At 49.4% G+C, this 21,480-nt stretch overlaps 2 protein-coding genes across 7 annotated transcripts in view; one reads left to right on the forward strand and one right to left on the reverse strand.

The window, feature by feature from the left end:
• CASTOR2 (cytosolic arginine sensor for mTORC1 subunit 2) overlaps positions 1–12,118 on the forward strand; it is a 136,841-nt gene extending 124,723 nt beyond the window's left edge. For both annotated transcript variants that reach the window (XM_030027126.1, XM_030027127.1), the window contains one exon: positions 1–12,118. In XM_030027126.1, the coding sequence (XP_029882986.1) occupies positions 1–66 (66 nt within the window). In that variant the 3' untranslated portion in view covers positions 67–12,118.
• The window catches only part of RCC1L (RCC1 like), a 23,793-nt gene continuing 14,065 nt past the window's right edge, over positions 11,753–21,480 (reverse strand). The window contains exons 10-14 of one of the 5 annotated variants that reach the window (XM_030027124.2): positions 20,465–20,550; positions 18,839–18,889; positions 14,619–14,818; positions 12,415–12,644; positions 11,753–11,914 (exon numbers count right to left, since the gene is read on the reverse strand). In XM_030027124.2, the coding sequence (XP_029882984.1) occupies positions 12,542–12,644; positions 14,619–14,818; positions 18,839–18,889; positions 20,465–20,550 (440 nt within the window). In that variant the 3' untranslated portion in view covers positions 11,753–11,914; positions 12,415–12,541. Of the gene's footprint in view, positions 11,915–12,414; positions 12,645–14,618; positions 14,819–14,915; positions 14,955–15,020; positions 15,452–18,838; positions 18,890–20,464; positions 20,551–21,480 lie in introns of those variants that run through there. The other 4 variants (XM_030027120.2, XM_041126543.1, XM_030027121.2 and 1 more) reach the window with 4 other exon arrangements.

Raw genomic sequence — 21,480 nt, forward strand, 5'->3', positions numbered from 1 at the left:
GTACCTGAAGAAAATATAAACGGTGTGGTCAATGCACTCCAAGTCAGTCAAGCTGAAAAGCATTAGAAATCTTCTGAGCTGGTTCCAGATGCTTTTTATTATTATAATTATTATTATTATTATTATTATAATTATTATTATTATTATTCTTTTTTTCTCACAGTATTTCTTGAAAAATCTGATTCCAGAGAGTGACATGAAAAGAGACTGTGGAAAGTTGAGCAGAAACAGCTCCAATAAGCCTTTGTTTTAATTATTATTATTATTGTTATTTTATTAAATTTATGAATGAGGGGCAGGAGGAAAGGGAGTTCAGGTGGTTTCCTAACGTTCAGCTCCAAGGTGAAGTGTAACCTGCCCGCGTTCTCGGTGTGGAAGGAGCTGCCGGGGGACACCCACCTCTCCCCAAAGCGCGGCGGCGTGTATGGCCGCATGCGCGGGCGCTCTGCCGAGAGCTTCGCGGCGCGGCTGGGACGGATGGGCCGCTTGCTCAGAGAGAACCCTGAAAACCGTAAACAAAATGAAACGTGGAATTAAACAGAAAAGACGTCGCGTAGTGCTGGCTTGTCTCCTCGCATCAGACTTTCTGAGGACTGTCCGTCATTGCCTATGTTGAGATAGGATGAGAATTGGGTTCTGTTTCCCCTGACAAAACTGTTTGGCGTTTGAATTTTCCCCTTTTCCCTTTCTCCCTGCAGTCAAAGCCTGGCTGCTCCGAGAAAGCCTGGGCAGAGGGAGCATTGCTCTGGCCCACCTTCTGGCAGGCGTCGTCGCCAAGACTTCTGTCTGCATTGAAACTTGGCCGGTTTAGCTCAGTTTTCTCCAGTCAGCCTCCCACTGCCCCCAGTGTCCCTCCTGCCATGTCCCCAGCTCCAGGCAGCTGCTGTCCCCTCACCCCCACACCAGAGCCGTCCCCAAGCCCTTGTCATCCAGGGCCAGCAAGAGGAGGGAGGCATCTTTCCTCCTGTCCCCTCGGGCTTTGTCCCATCCACTTTGTACACATTCACGGGGACACGAAGGATTGCCCGGGGTCCCTGGGTAGCTGCTCCTGCGCATCCTGGGCCACCTCGGCCAGGAGCTGCTGGGGGTTGTCCCCACCAGGGCCAGGAGGTGCCCAAGCCCTGCTGGGACCCTCCTGCAGTTTTTCAACAGCTCCTTCGTCACCAGGGTGGAAATCATTGCCGGCTGGGGTCTTGCCTCCCAGGGGTTTTCCATTGGGTTCAGCGGGCAGCCCTTTTGAAAGCAGAACGCTGCTGAAAATGCATAAAACTGGAGGTGTTTCCTTCTGGTCCTGTTGCGGGAAGGTGATGTGGGCTCTTCCCGTGGGGCAGAAGGAGAGTGTTCGCTCCTGGCTTGCACCAAAGCTGCAGGCCAGCGGGAGCCTTGCGTCGGGGCCCGTGGTGGCACCTGCCTCCGAATCGCGCCCGCAGCCGCTCCCAGCACCGTGGAGGACGGCGGGGACTGGTGCTGGGGGAGCAAGCATCACCCAAGATGTAGGTACCAGCAGTTCTGCACCGTGCTGTGACTGTGCAGTGAGGGGTGGTGAAAAGGAGAAGCCGTCTGCAGGGGACTCTGCTTTTACAGTTAGGAGCCCGAGTGTATCTTGCATTTGTAGACTTCTTCCCATTTTGTTTTTGACATGAAGAAATTACAGGTCTTACAGATTTCATGAGGGCTTTCCAGCTTTGCTTAAGAGACAGCCTCTAGCATGATTTTCCTGAGGCTGTGTCTTGCAGGTTTAAGCCAGGGTTTTGCATTAATCTGGAGGCAGTAAGCAAGCACCTGAGATCATGCCACAGGCATGGTTTATACTGGTGGGTAGGACATGCAAACACACGCACTGACTTACAGCTCACTGTTTAGTTCTCCATTCGCGGTGCTAGATGTCTGAGCTTAACATTTGTGGTTTCTGGTGCTGCTGGACCCAGACACTAAGTTTCAAATCTTTCTGATTTTTCATCAGTGGGATGTTGTATGGCAGCTAGGCAGGGAATCAGAGCATCCACAGAAAAAAACATGGGTAACTTTCCTTTGTAGGACCTAACTGAGTTAAAGCATCCCTGCTGAGAAACACTTAGGCACATGTTTAATACTTTACCAAACAGTATGTTTTGCTGTTCCTTTACATGGGTTTTCAGAATTGCCCCATGATATGTTATATTTGCTCCAGATTTCTGGAGTGAAGGTTTATTCCAGGTGTGGCACCATGCGTCTCTGGATGTTTGCTTGGAAAGATGCTTTGGGCTCCTGCCACATGCCGTAAGGATGCAAGCACAGGTTGTGTGGTGCAATATTTAAAAGCACTTGTAGATGTTCTGTGTGAATCTGCACAACGTCGTTGGCAGTGAGCTGAGTTGAGGGATGCAGCAGGGTGGTCAGTAGCTTTTTACCACGTAAATTGTTGAAGGGTTTCTCCTTGGGATGGCAGATTGGGGTGTTTGTAGGACTGTGCAGGATTGTTTTGGAGAGGGATACCAGCACATTCGTTGGTGTACAGCTACTGAGTTGCCAGCCAGGCTTTCTGGTCGGCTGAGTTGAGCCTGAGCTTTCCCTGTGTGCATGGACAGGGTCTTCTTTGTGCTCCTGGGTTTTGTCAGCCATTGGAAAATTTATTATTTAGCCACTTTCCGCATCAGAGAGCAACATGCATTGCTCTCCATTTGTGCTAGCGCTGCTTTCTAAGGACCACGATATGTACGGTAAGGAATTACTTGAAACAAGCAACAACTTTACTGAGCCTTAAGAGAAAGCGAAAAAAACAGGTTTTAATTTTTTTTTTTTTTTTTTTTTTAACTTTGCACTCAGGCTATTTTAGAGGCTGATTTTTTAATTTAAATTTTTCACTTTTTTCCCCAAGGGAGTCAGCCTTAAATTTCTGAAATCTGTAGAAGTCTTTGGGGTGTTTCAAAACTTCACAAAGCAGGTTGATGTCCTGGCACGAGAAAGTTAGCCTGAAAAATTCACAAGCTGTAAAATGCCATTGAGGGACTCTCTGTCTCTGCCATCGTCCTCAGCTTCACTTTTTTATTTCCTCTCTCGTTTTGTCCTGAGAACCAAGAACATTGTTTCAGACAATTTGGGGTAGTTTGATGGTTTCCCGTTAGTGTTCCCTGCATCGCTTTGCTGGTGGGAACTGAGACACTCTGAATTTAGCCAGAATTGGTTGAACCTTGAACCCCAGCCCTGGGGAAGGGCACTCCAGCGTGCGGTCGGGATCAGTGCAGACTTGCACAGTGGTGTTGCTTGTGACACATTCACTGGATAAGGCAGGAAGGGGTCTGTAGGGGCTTTGTTAAAAAAAATTAATAGTAATAATAATAATATAACACCACAGCGCTTAATGAGCCCAAAGCAGTGGCTCTTAAAGCTGCTCAACAGCTCCCACTCTTCCGGCACCTGGCCTTTGGGATGGGGAAAAATTGAAGGGTCTTTTATTTTTTTTTAAATGCCTTATGATAATAATGTCTCTGAGCATCCCTGGCATTGTGCTGTTTAACACTGTGTGTATAAAAGGAGGAACATGTCTTAGTGGGATGCCCTTTGGCTGGGCATCTGCATCACTGAAAGCCCGGGTTACCTGTCAGCCACCCGCGCTGCCCCGAGCATTCCTGCTCGGCTGGCTGGAGAGTTTTACCTGGTCGTGGCTGCTGCTAATCGGGGATCACCTTAACGCTGCGGGACCCTCCCCGTGCCCTCTCGGTTCCTCTCGTTGCACAAAAATTCACCAAACAGCGAAATGCAAAAAGCGTTTCTAGCCCTGCAAGGAGGGGTGGGCAGGGAAGGAGAACATATAGCCCTCCCACCCCCTCCTTGTTTCTCTGAGGCCTTTGTTTTCTTAGGAATTTCAACCTTTCTCATGTTGTGTGTGTTACTACGTAGGTTTTTGTCTTTTTTCCCCCATCCCAATTAGATTTTGGCTACAAATTCCCTTCTACTGTGCAAGTGTGTGCATATGTTCATATAATTGTATAGTGTTTACATAGAAATACTTAGTACGTCTCTATTGTACACATATATAAATACCTGTGTTTTACGTTTGTATGGCTATATACTGTACATAGCATATATACTTGAGCAATATAGGTTAATATATACTGTGTGAGTACATGTGTGTATACTCTAGGCACACGCTCTGTGTGTGTATATATATGTAGTAAGTGCTATATACACACATTTATTCACCATATATTTTTAATTCAAGTATATAGGCAATATGAATACTTAGTTACGCTCTTGGGATTTCTCGACACATTTTTAGCGAAGAGCGGCAGTGAAGCTGACCTGGAGCAAAGCTGTGGCTCCTCTGCTTGCTGTGAGCAGGCAGAGACCCACGCTGATTCACAGCATCGGGTTTTCCTGCCTGCTTCAGAAACACCCTGTTCCTCTTCAGTTTGGTGCCTCCAGCACAGAGACTGTAGGGAAGTTGTTTCTTTTTCTTTATATATATTTTAGTTGCTGCTCTGAATTGCTTCAGCCTGTAAGGAGTGAGGGTTCATTTGCAAAGTGCCTGCCCAGAGCCTGGCTGGGGGGTTTGCAACGGGGCTTCCAGTTCCCGCAAGCACCGAGCCGGTGCCCGTGCCGCCCGCCTTTCCCCAGCGAGGCTGGCTCCGGGCACCGGCCGCGGGGAGCATCTCCTGAACCTCCTGCCTGTGAAGTCTTCGAGGTGGCCTGGCCGTGTCGCTGCATTTCCTCCAGAGCCGGTTCGTGGAGGTCTTGCCCGGCATCTCCGCACGAGGCTGCGGGTGCTTGCTGCGGCTGCGTGATTTCCCGGTAGATGTGTCTGCTGGTGGCTCGGCGGCCAGAAGGCAACCCATGGCTAACGCAGGGCTCTGGTATTGCTTGGGAAACTCGCACTTGTTGGTCTGTGAGGAGCTTAAATTAGGGGGTTATTTTTAAAGAGATGGACGTGTTGGAGTGTCTTTTCCTGTTAAAAGTAGGAGAGGCTGTTTGAACCCGGTCATTGGAAGTGTGTGGTCTTTGCATCTCTCATCAGAGTTTCCTGCTGACCAGCAGTGCCGTTCGGGTCCAGGTGGGTAAAGGTTTTTACCCAAATCATCCTCTGTTTTGATACTTTGGTTACACTTCACCAAATGCAGTGGGGGTGCTGCCTTGCAGCTGACCTTTCGGCACTTTCAGGTTGTTGATTTTCAGTCTGGCCCATAAATGCCTCCTGGCACAGGTTTGTGCGGCGTTCCGTTTCTTTTCAGATGTTGAAGTCAGTTTGGTTTGTAGTTGATAGAGTTTCTGAAATACTGTGCTTTAAGTGGCATGTATTAATCTGTCTTGCGTAGGGAGGCCTTAATGGAAGTATTTGGGTTTGCTGGAGCACAGAGATCGTGGCACCTGCAGTGGGTGACATTCGTGTTAAGACTTACTTAATGGCAGTGCCATTTATAAAGAGCATTCATCATATAAACATCATGCTGCTGCTTCGAAATGTATTTTTAACTCCAAGCTCAGTGTTACCATTCCCAGGGGCACAGGTAGGGAATGCTGTTGGTCAGAGATGGGTCAACCCTCGTCTCTAAGAAAAAGCTTGTTGGTGTCAGACCCTGCTTGTGGGGTTGCAAATGGCACCGAGCAGTGATTTACTCTTTTCAGACATGCCATGCAGAGCAGGCGTGGGGATTTTCAGGACTGACACTTGAAGGAAAACGTTACTGGAAGGTCATGATTGCTTTAGCCAAGAAAAGCATCCAATAGAAGTTTATCAGGTTTAATTTTTCTGAAGCGTGACATTTTGTCCTGCAGGTGCTGGGAGGGAAACAAGGCAGTGCGATGTAGGGGGCATGTAGCAGAGGAGGTTGCTCGGTGAGCACTCAGTTGTTTTCCTGATGCTCTTGATGCTCTCAGCAGCGTGCAAACACCTGAGAGACGCAAGGCAGAAAGCAGCTCTGCTCAGACTACGGTGGTGTGTGCGATGCACTTGCAGGGGCTGGATTTGCCATCCCCAGGCGTGAGCTCCCAACACATTCCCCCACCAGCTGCCCTGCGTGGGGACCTGTTGTCTCACAGTGTATCCCTGGGACGAGGGTTTAATAGCGTGACTCTGACATCCCGTGAAGGTAGGGAAGCTGTTTGGGACGTTAAAGCCTAAATCACGTATTCTTGATCAGAGTCTGGCTCTGAAAGAAGCCATTTCCCGTCTTTCTTAGCTTTGCTGTACAATGCTTGAATTTGCTTCTGTTACAAAGGGGGCAACCTCCCTGGTGGAAGCTAATGCAGCCGTTACGGCCCCGGCTGCAGAAGGGCCGTGGCTTCAGTCCGTGCTGACTTGCAGCAGCTGTGGTGTCGGCCCCAGCTTCTCTATTCCTGTGAGCATCCCTCCTTCTGTCTCGGCTGTTTCCCGCGGGTCTCCGTGGTATGGCAGTAAGGGATCTGAGGAGGTCCCTGTTAGTGGACAGGCGTGGAAAGGCGGGGATAGCTGGAGTACCAAGTGATGCAAAGGAATTATTTTTTTCTTTTGTAGTTGTGCAAATATGAATGTACGTGGTTTTGCTCGTTGTTGTTGTTGTGAACACGAAAGCATTTTTCATTCTTCTTTTTCCTCTTTGAATCAAAGAGGCCTCCTCTCCCTGCCCAGCTTCCCCACTCAGCCCAGTGACTCCCTGGGGATGCATTTGTCGCAGTAGCACCATCCCAGCAAGGGTGGCACGAGCCCTCCCAAACCCCCAGTAGTCAGAAGATCTTCCGATGCTCAACCTCGCCCTGGGGGAAAGCCTCCAAGCATCACTATGTGTTTTGAGGTAGCGGTGGTGTGAGGCACTGTGGCCGGAGGGTTTAGTCACATCCGTGTGGTTTTTCCCGTCCATGTACCCACACGGACTGTTTGAGAGCACCGGGGCATTCAAACTCCCTAGTTTAGAGGTCAGTGACTGGAGTAGAAGGTGCCGGGTCCTGCGTTGGCGCAGTCAGTGCTCAGTAAGAGCAAATGTTCCTGTCTTGGCACTGGATAATTGGTATTTTCTGACAATGACAAGGGAGAAATTCTTCGTTCAGCCCAAGCCTGAGCGTCGGCTGCTAGCTCCCGAGTGAAGGTGTCTCACAGCAGTATTCGGTGATGGACAAGAAATCATTCTCTGATGAGGATTTCTTTTCTCTCTGTTACTATGACTATTGTGGACATCTCCAGTAAGCAGCTTAAGGCATCTCACTTACCTGTTCCAGTCCTGCCTGCAAACGTTGGATTGGATTAAACTTTTATTACCTGCTAGAGAGTAAAACCCAGTAATCCTTTGCCAAATAGTATTTACATTTTATGGCATGTGCTGGGGTGTGTTTACATTGGCCGAGATAGCAGATCTGCCTCCAGATTTAGATACCTTCTCCCCATGAGTGCATCTGTCTGTCTGTATGTACCCTGCGTGGGCCATATGTGTCAGGGGCCAGCAATATCCCTCAGGCATCCTGGCAGCACTGAGCCGGTACAGAAATGCTCCATGCGCATCCCCAGTGAGGGCTGTGGGATCTTCCATGGGCACCTGGGAGGGAAATGCTCGACTGTGAATCTTGAGTTTTTCTGCTGTCTTCAGTCCCTGTTTTCCATCCCTCGGCCTTCTCCTTTAATCTTCACGAAGCACAGCTCGGTTGAAATACAAGCTCCAGTTAGTGCAGGGGAAGAACAGGGGACATGTACTGGAGGCTGATCAGCAAAGCCTGGCTGCAGCAGCAACAGCCCCTGCAGAAGCTCTGGTAAGTGTGGAGCAATGCACAGGCCCTGTTTTAAGCAGGGGCAATAAATGAAGTATGTATCAAACAAAGTATATTCTAATTTTAGGGTGTGAACGTGCAGAGAAACATACCTCTTTGGAACATATCTAGCCAAGATGTCCCTTTCTTGGTCTCTCTAGACAGCACCAGCCATTTCTCCGTCAGGTTGGGAAGATAATTTGTATACCGAAGCCTAGGACTGAATGTTACCTTGTAATTGCAGATTACATGTAATAGCTTCTCCCCGCTCTGTAATTCCCCTGCGGAGCTTACCTATGCCACTGCCTGCCCCGGGTTTGGTGAGGGCCCGACCATGAGGGAACACAAACCCCAGACAGCTCATCCCAGCTGAAAGCCCCTAAGTTTTGCAGCTGAGGCGCAGGCAGCGGCGGAGGGATGGCAGCCGCACATCTCCTGCCCCGGCTGCGTGGCTCAAGCGTGGCCGTGGCCGTGGCCAGCTCAGCTCCGCCACGGGCTGCGCGAGTGGTGGTGTGGTTGCAAACCAGCTGCTTAAATCCCTGGGGTCCCTTGGTTTTTTTGTTTTCATCCTTTTTTAGCTTTCTGCAGAATTTTGTAAATGAATTGTGGGTGGATTTTGGATCGGAGATGAACAGAGTTGCCCAGCAGGAATCTGGCAGGATTGAAGTTTTGAAAAGTCTGCGAGCACAGAGCAGGAGCACTTTGCTCCCCTCTGTCTTGGCTCTGTCCTCTGCCTGTAGCATAGGAGAGCTCATCAGCTCCCGAGTGTCCCTTTCTAGGCAGACCCAGTGGTTTTACCAATCTCATCCCAACCCTAAAAGATGATGCCAGAAAAAGGGCTCCTTTCATCCTTTGTTTTGGGGGGCTGGTTGCTTTTTTCCTCCCTGTGTGGATGTGGCAGAGGCAGTGTCTCTCTTGCATGGCGCATTTGGGAAGATGCTGTCAGAGGCTGGCTGTAGTTTGGGGTCCCCCTGCTCTGCCCAGCTTTCTGCTGCTATCTCAGCGTCTTGAGGATTTGAAACCAGCTTTCTGCAATTATGGTAGTAAGCTTTTTCTTTTTTCCAAAGGATTCCTACCAGCTCATTTGTAACTTGAAAAACATAGTTTTCCAGGTACCTGATTCCCTTGTGGGAATGCCACTGGAAGCATCCCGCTTGCCGGGATAGCTGCTGTGAGCATTAATGCTCCTTCAGGCTCTGAAAGAGGAGTTCAGCCCCCTTTGCCTGCTGAAACACGCTGAAGCAGCCACCAGGCTCAGGCTGGCGGGAGGCTGCTCTGGGGAACAGGTCACACGGGAGATACAGCCCTGGCAAACGGAGCCGCTTCGCCCTCTGTGTCCTCACTGCCCGCACAGAGTCGTTCCCATCGGCTGGAAGGAGATGTGGAGGGAATTTCCCTTTTGCTGAAGAAAACCAGTGGTCTCCTGTTTGGGTTTGTGGTCGGTGGGAAGAGCGAAAGAGCATTTGCCGCGTGGGAAGCTGAAGGAAGGGGCGAGGGGGTTGTATACATAGGGCAAAGGAGAAAAAACCCACAACCTTTTGTTGCATTTGTTTCTTGTAATTATTTTTAAGGCCAGCCTTGTGATTTTTTTGAATTTTTGAGGTCACTGAAATTACCTAAAGAGCTGGCTCTGCTGCTACAACTGTGGGAACTGCAAACCTTCCTAGGGCGGCATTGCCTCCAGGTAGGGGGGTGCAGGGACCCTTCCCACCGCAGCTCAGCCCTGAGGCACGGGTGTTCAGGGTTCTCCCAGCCAGCCATGCCATTCGCGTAGGCAGGCTATTTAACTAGCCCTGATCTTGAAGAAATCACTGAATTTTGAACGCCTCCTTTCTGGGAGCACCCGTCTTGTTTTCCCTCGCAGTGTGTTTGTGAGTTGGTGCTGTTTAGCAGGGGTCAGTGCTGGGGCTGGGAGGTTCAGTGTACGAAAAGGACGGCGCTGCAATAGGAGCACACAGTTTTTTTCCTTTGACCATTAGGAACAGACGCTGTCTGCTCCAGCTCAATGACCTTGGCCTTGTTTTAGTTTTATGGTAGAAATAAAACATGAATCGTGCCCTCACTCTCTTCCAAAACCTGCCTGCCAGGGTCCCCTCTCCCAGCCCTGCGTGACCCAAGCCACACTGTCTCAGTTCTTCCTTCCTCCAGGTTTTTATTTGCTCTGTATTTGTGAGCTGCTCCGATAGCCTGGGGGAACGGAGGAGCACATCATGTTCCTGGGGCAGGGGTGCTTTTGCAGCTCCCCAGAGGCACTGGAAAAGTCTTTTCCCCGTGTTTCTGGTTGCGCTGGAGCCAGGGCTGCCCTTGCCTCTCACCTGACAACGTCGCTTCTACTACTGCTAAAAATAATCATGCTAATCCGATGGCCGTTGATAGTAGGGGTGCGAGAACTGTGTTTGAGTGCTGTTAGTGCTGGGATGAGGGGCCTGGCAATGCAGAGGGTGGTGGCACTCGCTCGCCTGCCCCTCGCCAGCCCAGGGCTGTGCTCAGTGTCACAGCCAGCGTGGCCCCGTCCCCTGTCCCCGCTGCCTGCGGCTGGGTCACTCCTCCTGTCGTCCCTCCCCTGTTCGCGGGCTGCAGGCTTGGATTTGGGGTTCGTGAGACACGAAGTTGAGGTGTGGGCCGTTTGTTTGAGCACCTTGGCAGCCATCCTCCTCCTCCTCTGCGCTGCCTCTGCGGCAGCTGGGGATGGCAGCGATGGCAAGGGGACGCTCATCCTGCCGACCCAAGTGGTTGGAAGGCCATGGCTCTTGGGACAGGCAGGGGAGGAGGAGGCTGCCGGGCAGTGACTCACGGCAGGATCTGGCTTTGGATGCTCCGATTCAGCCTTTGGAAGAGCCTGTCTCCCTCCCTCTCCATTAACTCCTCAGGTAGCCTGCTGTCCCCTTGTTTTCGCTAAAATTAGCGGGGGTGATGACCTCAGTTTGGTGAACATACTCACCTGCTCCCACCACCGAGCCATGCCAGCAGGTCCTGGTGGTGCTGGGATTTGAGGTCTCCTCAGTGCCACAGTGCCCGGGGAACTCACTCTGGATCTGCAGCCCTCCCTCACAAATGTGTCTGGCTGCGGTCCTGTGGCACGGCGCTGGCTCACGTCACTTGTCTCCTGCTCTTTGGGCACCGTAAGGCACCTGGGAGGGTTCATTTGGAGGGAGCCTCGTCGTCCTCCTCAGTGCTTAGGGACAGATTTTTAGCTCAGTTCCTCTGGGCTAAAATGCAGCGAGCTGTTGCCCTGTGGGGTCACGGTGCAGGTTTACGGTGTAACACCACTGCATTGGGCACGTTCAGAGCTGGGCGGGTGGGGGTCAGCCCTTCCATGGCTGTAGTGCATCGCCACTTTATTCGTGTCTCAACTGGCTTGAACAAGACTAAGCATTTCTCTCTTTCTCCCCTTTTCTTGGACTTAAGAAGGAGCCCAACTTTTCCCCAGATGACCAGGATGGCCATAGCATTAACCAAATTTCTAGAACTGCCAAGAGAGCAGAAAGGCTCCTGGTGCAGCAGCTGCCCAGCTCAGAGCAGGGTCTGCCCCTCTGCTCCCTGGTTGCCTGCAACGGCCATGCTGGGCAGCCTGGGGAGGAAACACAAATCTTTAGGACCTTCTTTAAAAAAGTTATTTATGTATCATTTTCTCTGTAAGTAAAATACCACTTCTGGCCTCAGACACCCACCAAACTGGCTGAAGTCAGGCTGGGGACATGGGCAGCCCTGGGCACCCCAACCTCCTGCAGCCCCTCCTCCCTGCTCACCTCTCTCAGAAACCCCACGGGAGCCTTTCCTTTGGGGGGGGGAGCAAAAAAAAAAAAAAAAAAAAAGTGTATTTTTTCCCTTTAATTACCAAACTAATGCAAACTGTCTGGGGGGAGGGTTCACCCTGTGCAGGGGCCTGTGCTGCACCCCCTGTTCCGGGCTGCCATCGTGGGAAGGCTGCTCGTGCCGGCTGGCCGTGCGGGCAATGCCGGCTACGCTCGGTGGGGCTAGGCAGCGGCTCCTGAGAGCTCAGCAGCCCAAGGCATAGGGGAGACCAAAAACATCAGTGGCCCTCGTGCCGGCCTCTGCGCAAGGGGGAATATTGTGCCATGGAGCAGAGGGAGTGGTGGCAGCAGCTGAGGCTCGTGCTCTGGGCAGGAAGTGTGGAGCTGAGAAGTGGATGCTTTGCTTTCCCAGCGAGTGCACACGCTTCTTTTCTTTGCTGGTCTTATGCTGAAAAGCTGAGATTTATGTACTGTATGGAGAAAAAAAAAAAAAAAAAAAAAAAAAAAAAAAAACAGAAAAAAAGAAAAAAATCCTAATGTTCCAAAATAAATGACAGTATATTTTGTACTTTGTAAAGTGTTAATTAAAATGAAAAAGAATAAAAAGTGAAACATACGCTGTCTGCTTTTGTACTGATCAAACTGATGAAAATAAAGCAGAGCTTGGCATTGTCTATAAGATGTAGCTCTCTTTTTTTTGTCAATCTATGGCAATGCTGGGCCTTACTCCCACCAGTGCCCTTTGCCTACATACACCCATTTCAGAAGGTCAGCAGATGTCCCCAGGGCTCTCTGGTGTCCTGGACCTGTTACTGGGTGTATTTTACCCCCTGGGGATGGTACCCGCCACTATCTTTTCCATCCTGCAGCTGTTCTCTGGGAGCCACCCAACCTGCCCCATCCTGTTCCCTTAAAATAAGAAGTCAGTGGGATACTGCTGGTGTGTTTGCAAGGCTTACTTAATTTTTACCTGCTCACGGAAGAGTATGAGACACCCAGGAGCCTGGAGAGCCCCAGCAGAGACCCCGGCGGGGCATCACCCAAGGCCTGCACCCCAACAGGGGCAGGGGAGAAATGTCATCCCCTCGCAGACTGTTCTAGGGCAGTTGCTTCTGGGTGCTGTCTGAGTCTTGGTAAGCAACGCAGCTGCGCAGTGCCATTGCTACACGCTTCTCGGCAAGGAGGAGCTGAAGAACCTGGCTGAAATGTGGAAGAAAAAAACCCCAGTGAAATTAGATGTATCATCAACCCATCACAGTTATAACAATTTATACTGGATGTTTAAAGGGAAGCAGCTCAGCTACATAAACTGTGGTCAAGAAAAGTATCTTCTTTTTAGCATAAGCCATTTTTGACTCTTCTAGTCAAGTGTAAGAGCATGCACATAAGAATTTAGTGTAGGATTGCTAATCTGGAATGCAGCCTTAATGCAGAGTGTTTCCTCAAGAGGTTAAAAAAAAAAAAAAATCCACACATGCACTGCCATACAACCTCAGCACTGCCTGCAGCTACCTGCAAAAGCAACTGGTGTCTTAGGGTCAATATGCAGGATATAGGCTAACTGGCACCTAGACCCCCTGAGACACTGCACACACTAAGTTTTTTTTAGCATTAGTATTTTTCTTTACCTGGCCAGGCTCAGCAGGGGGTGCTGGGGGAGGGGGGGTCCAGCCCCTTCCAAAAAATGCTACAAAAATAGATTCTGATGAGTCATGATAAAGTAATATTATTTCAGGCGTATTTTGAATGTTTCAGGCTAATTATTAGTTCTCCGAGTCATTTGTTTTTGAAGGATGCTGTAGAGAAAAAGAGTTTGCTGTAATGTAGCAGGTGCCTAAAATAATCTTTGTCTTATGGGCTTTCATGTGTTTTATTCCGAGTTAGGCAGTTTGCCGATAGAGAAGCCCATCCTCGCTGTGGGGGGCTCACAGGGCAGCCGAGGGGCTGCGGGAGCCATGTCAGGGCCAGCTCTCCTGCAGGGAATTGCCAGCAGCCCCTTGCCAGCATTTGGCCCCTTCCCTCCTGCACCCCCCCAAGCCGCTAATACGTGTGGCAGCTCTGCTCCACCACTGACATGCTTGGAGCTGCACATGAACACAGCTCTATGCGAGTGTCTTGTCCCAAAGTGCTTTCAGGCTATTTTAAGCCAAACCTGACAGCGCAGTGATGTTTGGAGGGCGAATTACGCTTGCTAATCAATGCGAAATCAAGTAGGTTATTTTAGTTCTAATTTAAGCTGCTCCCCGTGTGCATCCCTGGCCTGTACCCATCCCCCTCGCTGCAGGTATATTTACGGATGCAGGTATATTTTGGGCTGGCTAATTTGCCATACTTTGAAGGACAAAATAATGCAAAGTTGCCTTCCAGTGCATACCTGTAATGACCTGAGGTCATTACACCACAGCATGGCCCTGGCCCAGTGGTCATGGGGGTGGCAGCATAAAAAGCTCAGGTTTTGGTTGCCTTTGATATGTAAGGGGTGGCAGGGTGGGGGGGAAGAGTGTATTTATTTTTCTATTTTTCTGAGTCTTTTTTTTTTTTTTTCCTTAAATAAAACATTTGCCTTAGTTATTTCCTAGCAGTACAGGGAAGGGCACTGCTACAGGAACGCTGTTCATTAGGATCTGGCATGGACATTTTCATCCACATTCTCAGATTTTCTTATAGCCAAAAGCCCCACCACCAATCTCCAAATACATTTGGACCCAGCTCATCTCCATCTCTGTGTTCCCGAATTTGCAACCTGCTGTTGGAGACCATCCGGACCTGGGTTGGACCCAGAGGGAGCAGCAGGGGCTGCCCAGTGGGGTGGAAAGGGTCTGCAGTGGCGGGGGGGGGGGGTGTGTGGGGTGACTCCCTTCAAAACATGGGGATAAAATAGGCTGAGCTGCTCTCAGCACACAAACCAGAGTAGTGCAGCCCCCAAGGACAGCTGATGAGGCCAAGGGATCTAGGATAGGAAATTAAAAATAAACTGCTCTTTTTCAGTGTGTTTTCCTCCTGGTGGTCATGTGGACCAGAGCCTTTGGTTGAAGGCACATCTGGCTCCTCTTCAACTTTGAGGCCAGTGAACCCATTTTGTAATTGTAAGACTTCAGGCAGGGTAGGAGCCTTCCTCTTAGTGCCAGAAGTCACCAGTGTTCAGCCTTCACCTGCTTCAGAGGTTGCACTCACCTGGAAGACACTGCCTGCTTCTCTACTGCAGCCAGGGACTCTCCAAGATGCTGCATCTCAGAGATGCTCCTGTCTATCTCCCGTTCGTTGTCACTGATGCTGCACAGCCTGCACACAACTTCTCGATCATGCAGAGGGCAGCTGGGCCTACGAACGTCCACCTTTTTTTCCACCTGCATGTCAACATTTGCAGTATGATGCTGGCAATCAGAAAACATGGCGTTACAGACGTTCTTCCCTCTGTTAGCACTCCGAGGAACCTTCTGCCACTCAGACTTCTTCCCCAGCAACCAGAGGAAAGTGGGCTCAGCTTTAGCCAGCACAGCTGCCAGGATCCTGCCGGTACAAGAGCAGAGCTGGGAACTGCAGCTCCAGCCCAGGTAACCACGAGCTCAGCACATCCCACCAGCGCTTCAGCTGCGACACAAGACTTGCTGGAGGCAGGGCAGGAGAGCAGCAAACCCACCCACAGGTCACATCATTGCTACTTCGGCCACAGACTACAGCTGCATGACAAGTGCACGGGTAGTCCCTGCTTGTGGTCCAGGAGGACAAAAAGGGGTTGGTTTGGGCTATGTAGGAAGAGAAAGTACAGCCTCTTTCTTACCTGAGGAGAGTACAAACAGCTGATAGATGGGGAACACAGGGTTGGGTTTTGACAGTAAAGGAGGTAGCAATGGTTGGGAGTGAGGGTTACGGAGAGCACTTTTCGTTAGCTAGGGTCTGCTGCATTGGGTTTCTGCACAGTCTGGCCTCAGCTCTGTCCCAGCAGGGATGGAGGGGACAAAAACACCCAGTCCCAGAAGTTTTCCTCATCAGGCCCTATGTTTAGGCTGATAAAAAAAAAAAGTGAAAGATAATATATTTGACACCCGACTCTGGCCTCTGCTGCCTGTTCAGGCTTTTGCTGACCCATCCTACCCACACAGCCACCCCACAAGCAGCACAATCTGTGCCACCCACCCAGCAGCCTGCTGGAGGCCGGTCTCTGCCCAGCCAAGGACAGGCAGCGCAGCGTCCTACTACATTTGTCACCACCCTGGAAGCTCTTGCCATCCACTTCACACGCTGACCCCTCTGTACGTAACTGCTGAGCAAACACAAATACACTGGGAGTTGGTGTTGGGCCTGGGGTCTCAGGCCATATCTAACTTTTTAAGTAAGTAGGGCAAGACACTATGAATAATGAAATGACTGCTGCCATGGCCTCGCTAATGGCTCTGGATGCGCTCTAGTCTGACCTTGTGGATCAAATCATTTCAGCAATGCCTGCTTGTATTGGGTGGCAAGGTTTTGGTTAGCAGGGGGGGCTACAGAGGTGGCTTCTGTGAGAAGCTTCCCCTATGTCCAACAGAGCCAATGCCAGCCAGCTCCAAGACAGACCCTCCGCTGGCCAAGGCCGAGCCCGTAAGTGATGGAGGTAGCGTCTCTGGGATAATGTATTTAAGAAGGGGGAAAAGTTACTGTGCAACAGCAGCTGGAAGAAAGAAACAACCATGCAAACACCAAGTTCAGTGAACAAGGAGAGGGAGGAAGTAGAAAAGTCAGGAGTAAGGTTGAGACAGGGAAGAAGGGAAGAGTGGGAGGAAGGTATTTTTAGATTTGTTCTTATTCCTCATTATCCTGCTTTGTTTCATTGGAAATAAATTAATTTCCCCAAGTTGAGTCTGTTTTGCCCATGATGGTAACTGGTAAGTGATCTCCCTGTCCTTATCTCAACCCACAAGCTTTCCATCATATTTTCTCCCCGTCCTGTTGACAGAGGGGGAGCGACAGAGCAGCTTGGTGGGCACCTGGCCCCCACACCACCTTAACTAAAACATGGGTCAGTGCTGGTGTTTGCCAGACCATAGGCTCTCTGCCACTAACCTTGCTCCCATCAAGCAGCATGCTCGAGAATGCCCACAGCCACCGTAATGAAAGTGCAAACACTCCCACTGCATTAAGCCATACAACAATTCTATTTAGGGCTAAAGACCTTGCTGGCATCTAATTAACACACAGATTTTGCAATTTATTGCACAGCAAGACTGCAACACAACTGGGTACAACACAGCATTAATTCTCATCCCAGCTCTCCAAAAGGCCCAGCCCCAAGTGGCATCAGGAAACAGTTCTGAACACAAGCAGCTAAAAGCCTGCAGCGTTCCCCAGCACTAACCAGCCATCCCATGCAGCCCTCCTCAAACAGCAACATCCACAAAGGGAATTGTTTGTAACACCTTTCCTACCATAGTTTTTTATATTTGTTTTCAATGCTTTAATAAGCTTCCTCATGTTAAAAGGGCATAGCTACTCACGTGAGGCCAAGACGTGTTTGGGCAGCTCAAGTTGCCCAAGTCACATGTAGAATAAGGTATAAATTAAAGCTAACTTCATGGGAATTCACAGCAGTGGTCTGCCACAATTTAACGGTAGCTTTCTGCTTGTTCTGCCTTAACCCACCACAGCAATACCAGTTACACAGCAACATTAATAACAACTCATATACCTGTCTCTATTTCTGTGTACTTTGTTTCACCTTTCCTATATTTTAAGCAAAGCCCTTCAAGCCTTATTTCATCAAAGGTAGAGTTTACCCCCCGAGTTTTGGTAATTACACAACAGATTTGATACAGAATTTCAGCTAATGGAGCCAAAATGTGAGTATGCCTTGTCCCCTGGGTCCGTGGATACAGTGCCTAGCCCACAACGGTATCATCCCTGCAGGTGCGGAGGTGTCTCAGCTGACAGAAGAAGTTTCCTGTCAGATCAGTGTGAACCAAAATGCTTAAGTTTAAATGCAGAGTGCAAGACAGAGCAACTCACGTGTGAAGTCAAGCTCAAGAATATTCCCATTACTACTGATAAAGACTTTATAATCACTTTATTAAAAACATATCAGGTTAGATTTTGCCAAAATAATTTACACAGTAGAAGTATCCCACACAGAGAGAAATGATACAACTCTGTCTCATGTTTAGAGTATTTCACAGGAGACAGTTTCCCACACTTCAGTGTGAGATTTGATAAGCGCCTGCTACAGGTACATACAGCTGTTGCACCCCCCCTCCATCAGCTTACTGGGTCCTAAACGCACTCACCACAACTTCTCTGCTAAGGGACCAAGAAACAAGGCTCTGCTTCTCGCCCATTAAGACTCCTTCCCCTGCTAGGCACTACAGAAAAGCCTGGCTAATTTAAAAGGGCTCTTTGCAACCGAGAGCCACCATACCCCTGAAGACAGAAAGAGTGCACGGACTCCCCAGAAAATCAAAGGCAGTGGCTCGTGATCAGCACATGAAGACAAAAGTACTTGATAAGCAGGGAGCACTGCTTATGTCCACTGCCTAAGCACCAACCTGGCAGGCAGCCAAGAGGGAGCTTTGTTTCCAACCTACCTCCATAAATAGGCTAGGTTGCTACTGGCACTATAAATCTGTCCTTCCACAGCAACAGCAGCATAGACAGCCTATGATTTATCTTTCCATGCTGTCTTATTTAACAGTACTTTCCCCCTGCAAACAAGTTCACTCTTCCAGTTTAACGAATGAGTTCCTTGGGTGTTCAGTCTTTAGAGTCCACGCGGAAAGCCTGCAACAGCCAGGGTTTAGGAGCACACCGCTGCCTCCAGGCCACTGGCTGTGCATCCGGCTTCCGCACAGAACAGCAGCCTGGGCAGAGTGCAGCTGGTGGTGAACACCGAGGACAGCTGTGCTGGACTCCAACAGCCAGCATGACTTTTCTCCCACATGAAAAACAGTTATAAAAAGAACCCCTTTCCCTTGAGAAATAGTTTGGCTCAGCCCAACGCTGACACTCCAGAGCTGGTGACAGGGAAAGTGTCCATAAATGACTGTCCTGTGCTGCAGATTTCATCTCATGACAGTCTGCCTTGACGGAGATGCTCTTCATCCTTAGGCACAGAGGGACTCACCAGCTGTGGGCTGGGCGTCAGACTCTTTGGGAGCTCATCATGAACCAGCCAGAGCACTCCTTGCATTTCCACTCTCCTCAGGGAACGTACTTCCTTCCTGCAGCCAGGCTGGACCCTTTCAATGATGCAGAGATGACAACGCACCCAGGCACTGCTGTGGCTGGCTCTGCTCACAGTCACTTCTTGCTTAGCTCCATGGAATGAGTCTTCCTTTCCAAGAAGCTCATCACCAAGTACCCCCATCTTCTTAGCACAGCGCTGAGGCCCAGCAATATTACTAGGTAAAAGCCTTAACCATGCTTACCATATGATCAACTCCACACGCCACATCCACCACCTCACCGGGTACAGTCACCTGGATCAGACACACAAGAGTGGATTATTTCGCAAGCTGGTACTTTGCACCTGATATTTCCTATTTCTCATCCTCCTTCTGCTTAACATGCCACTTGGTTTCACAGGGACTTGTACCAATGAAAGTACCATCTTGAAAATGCAGAGAAAGCAAGATTCAGCACCAGACATGCTTGTGCATTGAGCTGTGAAATATTCCCCTTCTCCCTTCACAGAAGCACATAAACCTTTGGAAGGACAGAAAGAGAGGGCTCACTAGCACACAGTGAGGAGACTGTAGCCTCAGCCCATCTGTTCAGCAGCAGAAACAGCATGACCAAACAGTGCATAATCCAGACAGCGGGAAGAGGATCTGCCCAAGCACCACAAGGATTTGCCTCTTCTCTCATCAGCAAGGACTGGAACGAGGCAAAAGCTCAACTCAGCCTAAGGCAGTTTTTGCTTTGATGCTAAGCAGACCCAGCTCACTGACTAGTGTAGTTATAGCTCTTTCACTTAAACCTGACTTGAAACTCAAGGAAAGCAGAGACTACAAACGCAAGTTTTTCCTTAGAGCTACAGGAGAGGAGAGATGGCTAGTTCTAGGGCAGGAGGTCACAGACAAGTATCTTGATAACCGCCCTTGCTTTGGTACATTGCCATAGTAGTGTCAGGCAGGAGCTGGCTATTTGAGGGAGCATAACCCTCAATGTCCACACTTAGGGAAACCAGGACGTGCCACGCTTGGTGAATTCAGAAACTCCACTCAGCCGCAGCAGTGCGATTTTAGGCAAACACATTCACTGCAAGTTCAGACACTCGGAAAGGGACTCCAGGGTGGTCCAACTGACTGCCTCCCTCCTCTCCTACTTGGCCTTCATGGAGACTGGGAACATCTGTTAGGCTGAGTGCTGAAATCCAGAGCCAAAGACTCTTCTACACCCACAGAGTCTGGCTCTCAGAGCCATGTGAGAGAAGGGAGTGGAACTGTAAGCATTGCGAAACAGCTATGAAAACAGTTCAGTGGCTAAGGATCTCCTACTGTAACTACACAGTCAGTCCAGTGACCCACCACCATAGCTGCTTGACTTGGAAGAGGAGCAGGGGAAGGAAGCCCACTCCTATGTGGACCTGCTGCAACTATAGTCTGACCACCATGACCAAAATGTTCACCTAATTTAGATGTGTAATGCAAGTCTTTCGGGTCAGATGACCAATACCGGTGGTTTTCTTTGCAGCATGTGCAAAAGCAAGTGCAGGTTAGAAGGTGAGGGAAGAGGCAGCAAGGGGTAGCAGGTAGAAGACTGTGGACAGGAGCGAGGTAAGAACTGTTCAGATGTGATGGCACAGCACCAGATACTGCTTTGGGATCTGAAATCGATACTGAAATAGCAGACTAAAGTTTTACTGAATACCTCCATCGCTAAGTGGGCTACGCAAGGACCTCTGGAAAACAAAGCAGTTCCACAGTCCTCTTAGGCTTCCACTTCTTTCAAAATTACTCAACAAAACTACAGAGCAAATGATGTTTCTTGCCCTCAGGATAACAAAGCCTAGCTAAAGAATATAGTCTTGGCCTTAATACTACCATCCTTACCCTCCATGGGAAATACTGGTCTTCCATTCTTCCAGTTCCCAGGCACCCTCTTAGATTCTTGCCCCATACAAACAGTTCTCCTCTGTCTGTACAGGGAAAAAAAAGAATAAAAGGAATAAAAGAGGGCAGAGTCATTAAAAAGGAAGAATTCTATTTGTCATGCTGGCAAGTGTGGGTACAGTGCTTCTGGGAGTATAAAGGGTTATACATGCAGTATGAAAGCCATCGAGTTTAGTTCCAAGTACAATAAACGTACTTGTGCTTGGGGAAAATGATGCCTAATGAGCAAGACAAGCAGCAAGTTCTGGGCACAAGTCTTTGCTTCCCCCTCTTACAGCTCTTGCTTTGGAATTTTATTTGAAGAAAGAGTGCAGCAGAAGAGATTCCAGGGAACCATTTGTGGTGAAGTGAATAATTTGTGCTGGAAGTTAGACAATTACAGCTGACCCACATCAGCTATCACCACAGCAAATCGGGTAAGCAATGCAGTTAAAATCTGTCCCAAGCCATCACCTGGGGACTGGTTATTCAGCTGCCTGACAGAAGTGACCTTCTAATGACAACTGGGGAAAAGAAAAAACTTGTGTTCAACAGAATTAGAGAGTTTTAAGCTCCTCAGCAAAACATGTAGATTTCAGAACTGTTCAGATCAGCCCCACAGCAGAGACAATCAAAACACGATCTATAACATAAGTACAACTAATCAGAATGCAGTTTCTAACGCTTCCTGAATACCAGGGGGAGACCAGTTACAAGCACCCTGTAACCAGGCCAGTAGCGTCATGCATACCACTTCCCCAAGAAGGACCAAGCACGTTGGCACCTGGCACTTTTCATTAGTAAACTATTATTTTAGCTATCAAGTACACGGGTTTTCTGTGCTGCTGCCCTCTGCTGCCCATTTTTAAATGACTTTGAAATTCAAAACTTCCTTTAAAGGCTGGTATCAAGTACAGGGTCTACACACCAGTGTAAATGTGTAGGTCTTCCCACCTCAGATTGCCAACTCAGTTGGT

Source organism: Aquila chrysaetos, chromosome 10, assembly GCF_900496995.4.
Source record: "Aquila chrysaetos chrysaetos chromosome 10, bAquChr1.4, whole genome shotgun sequence".
In the NCBI taxonomy this organism is placed as follows: Eukaryota; Metazoa; Chordata; class Aves; order Accipitriformes; family Accipitridae; genus Aquila; species Aquila chrysaetos.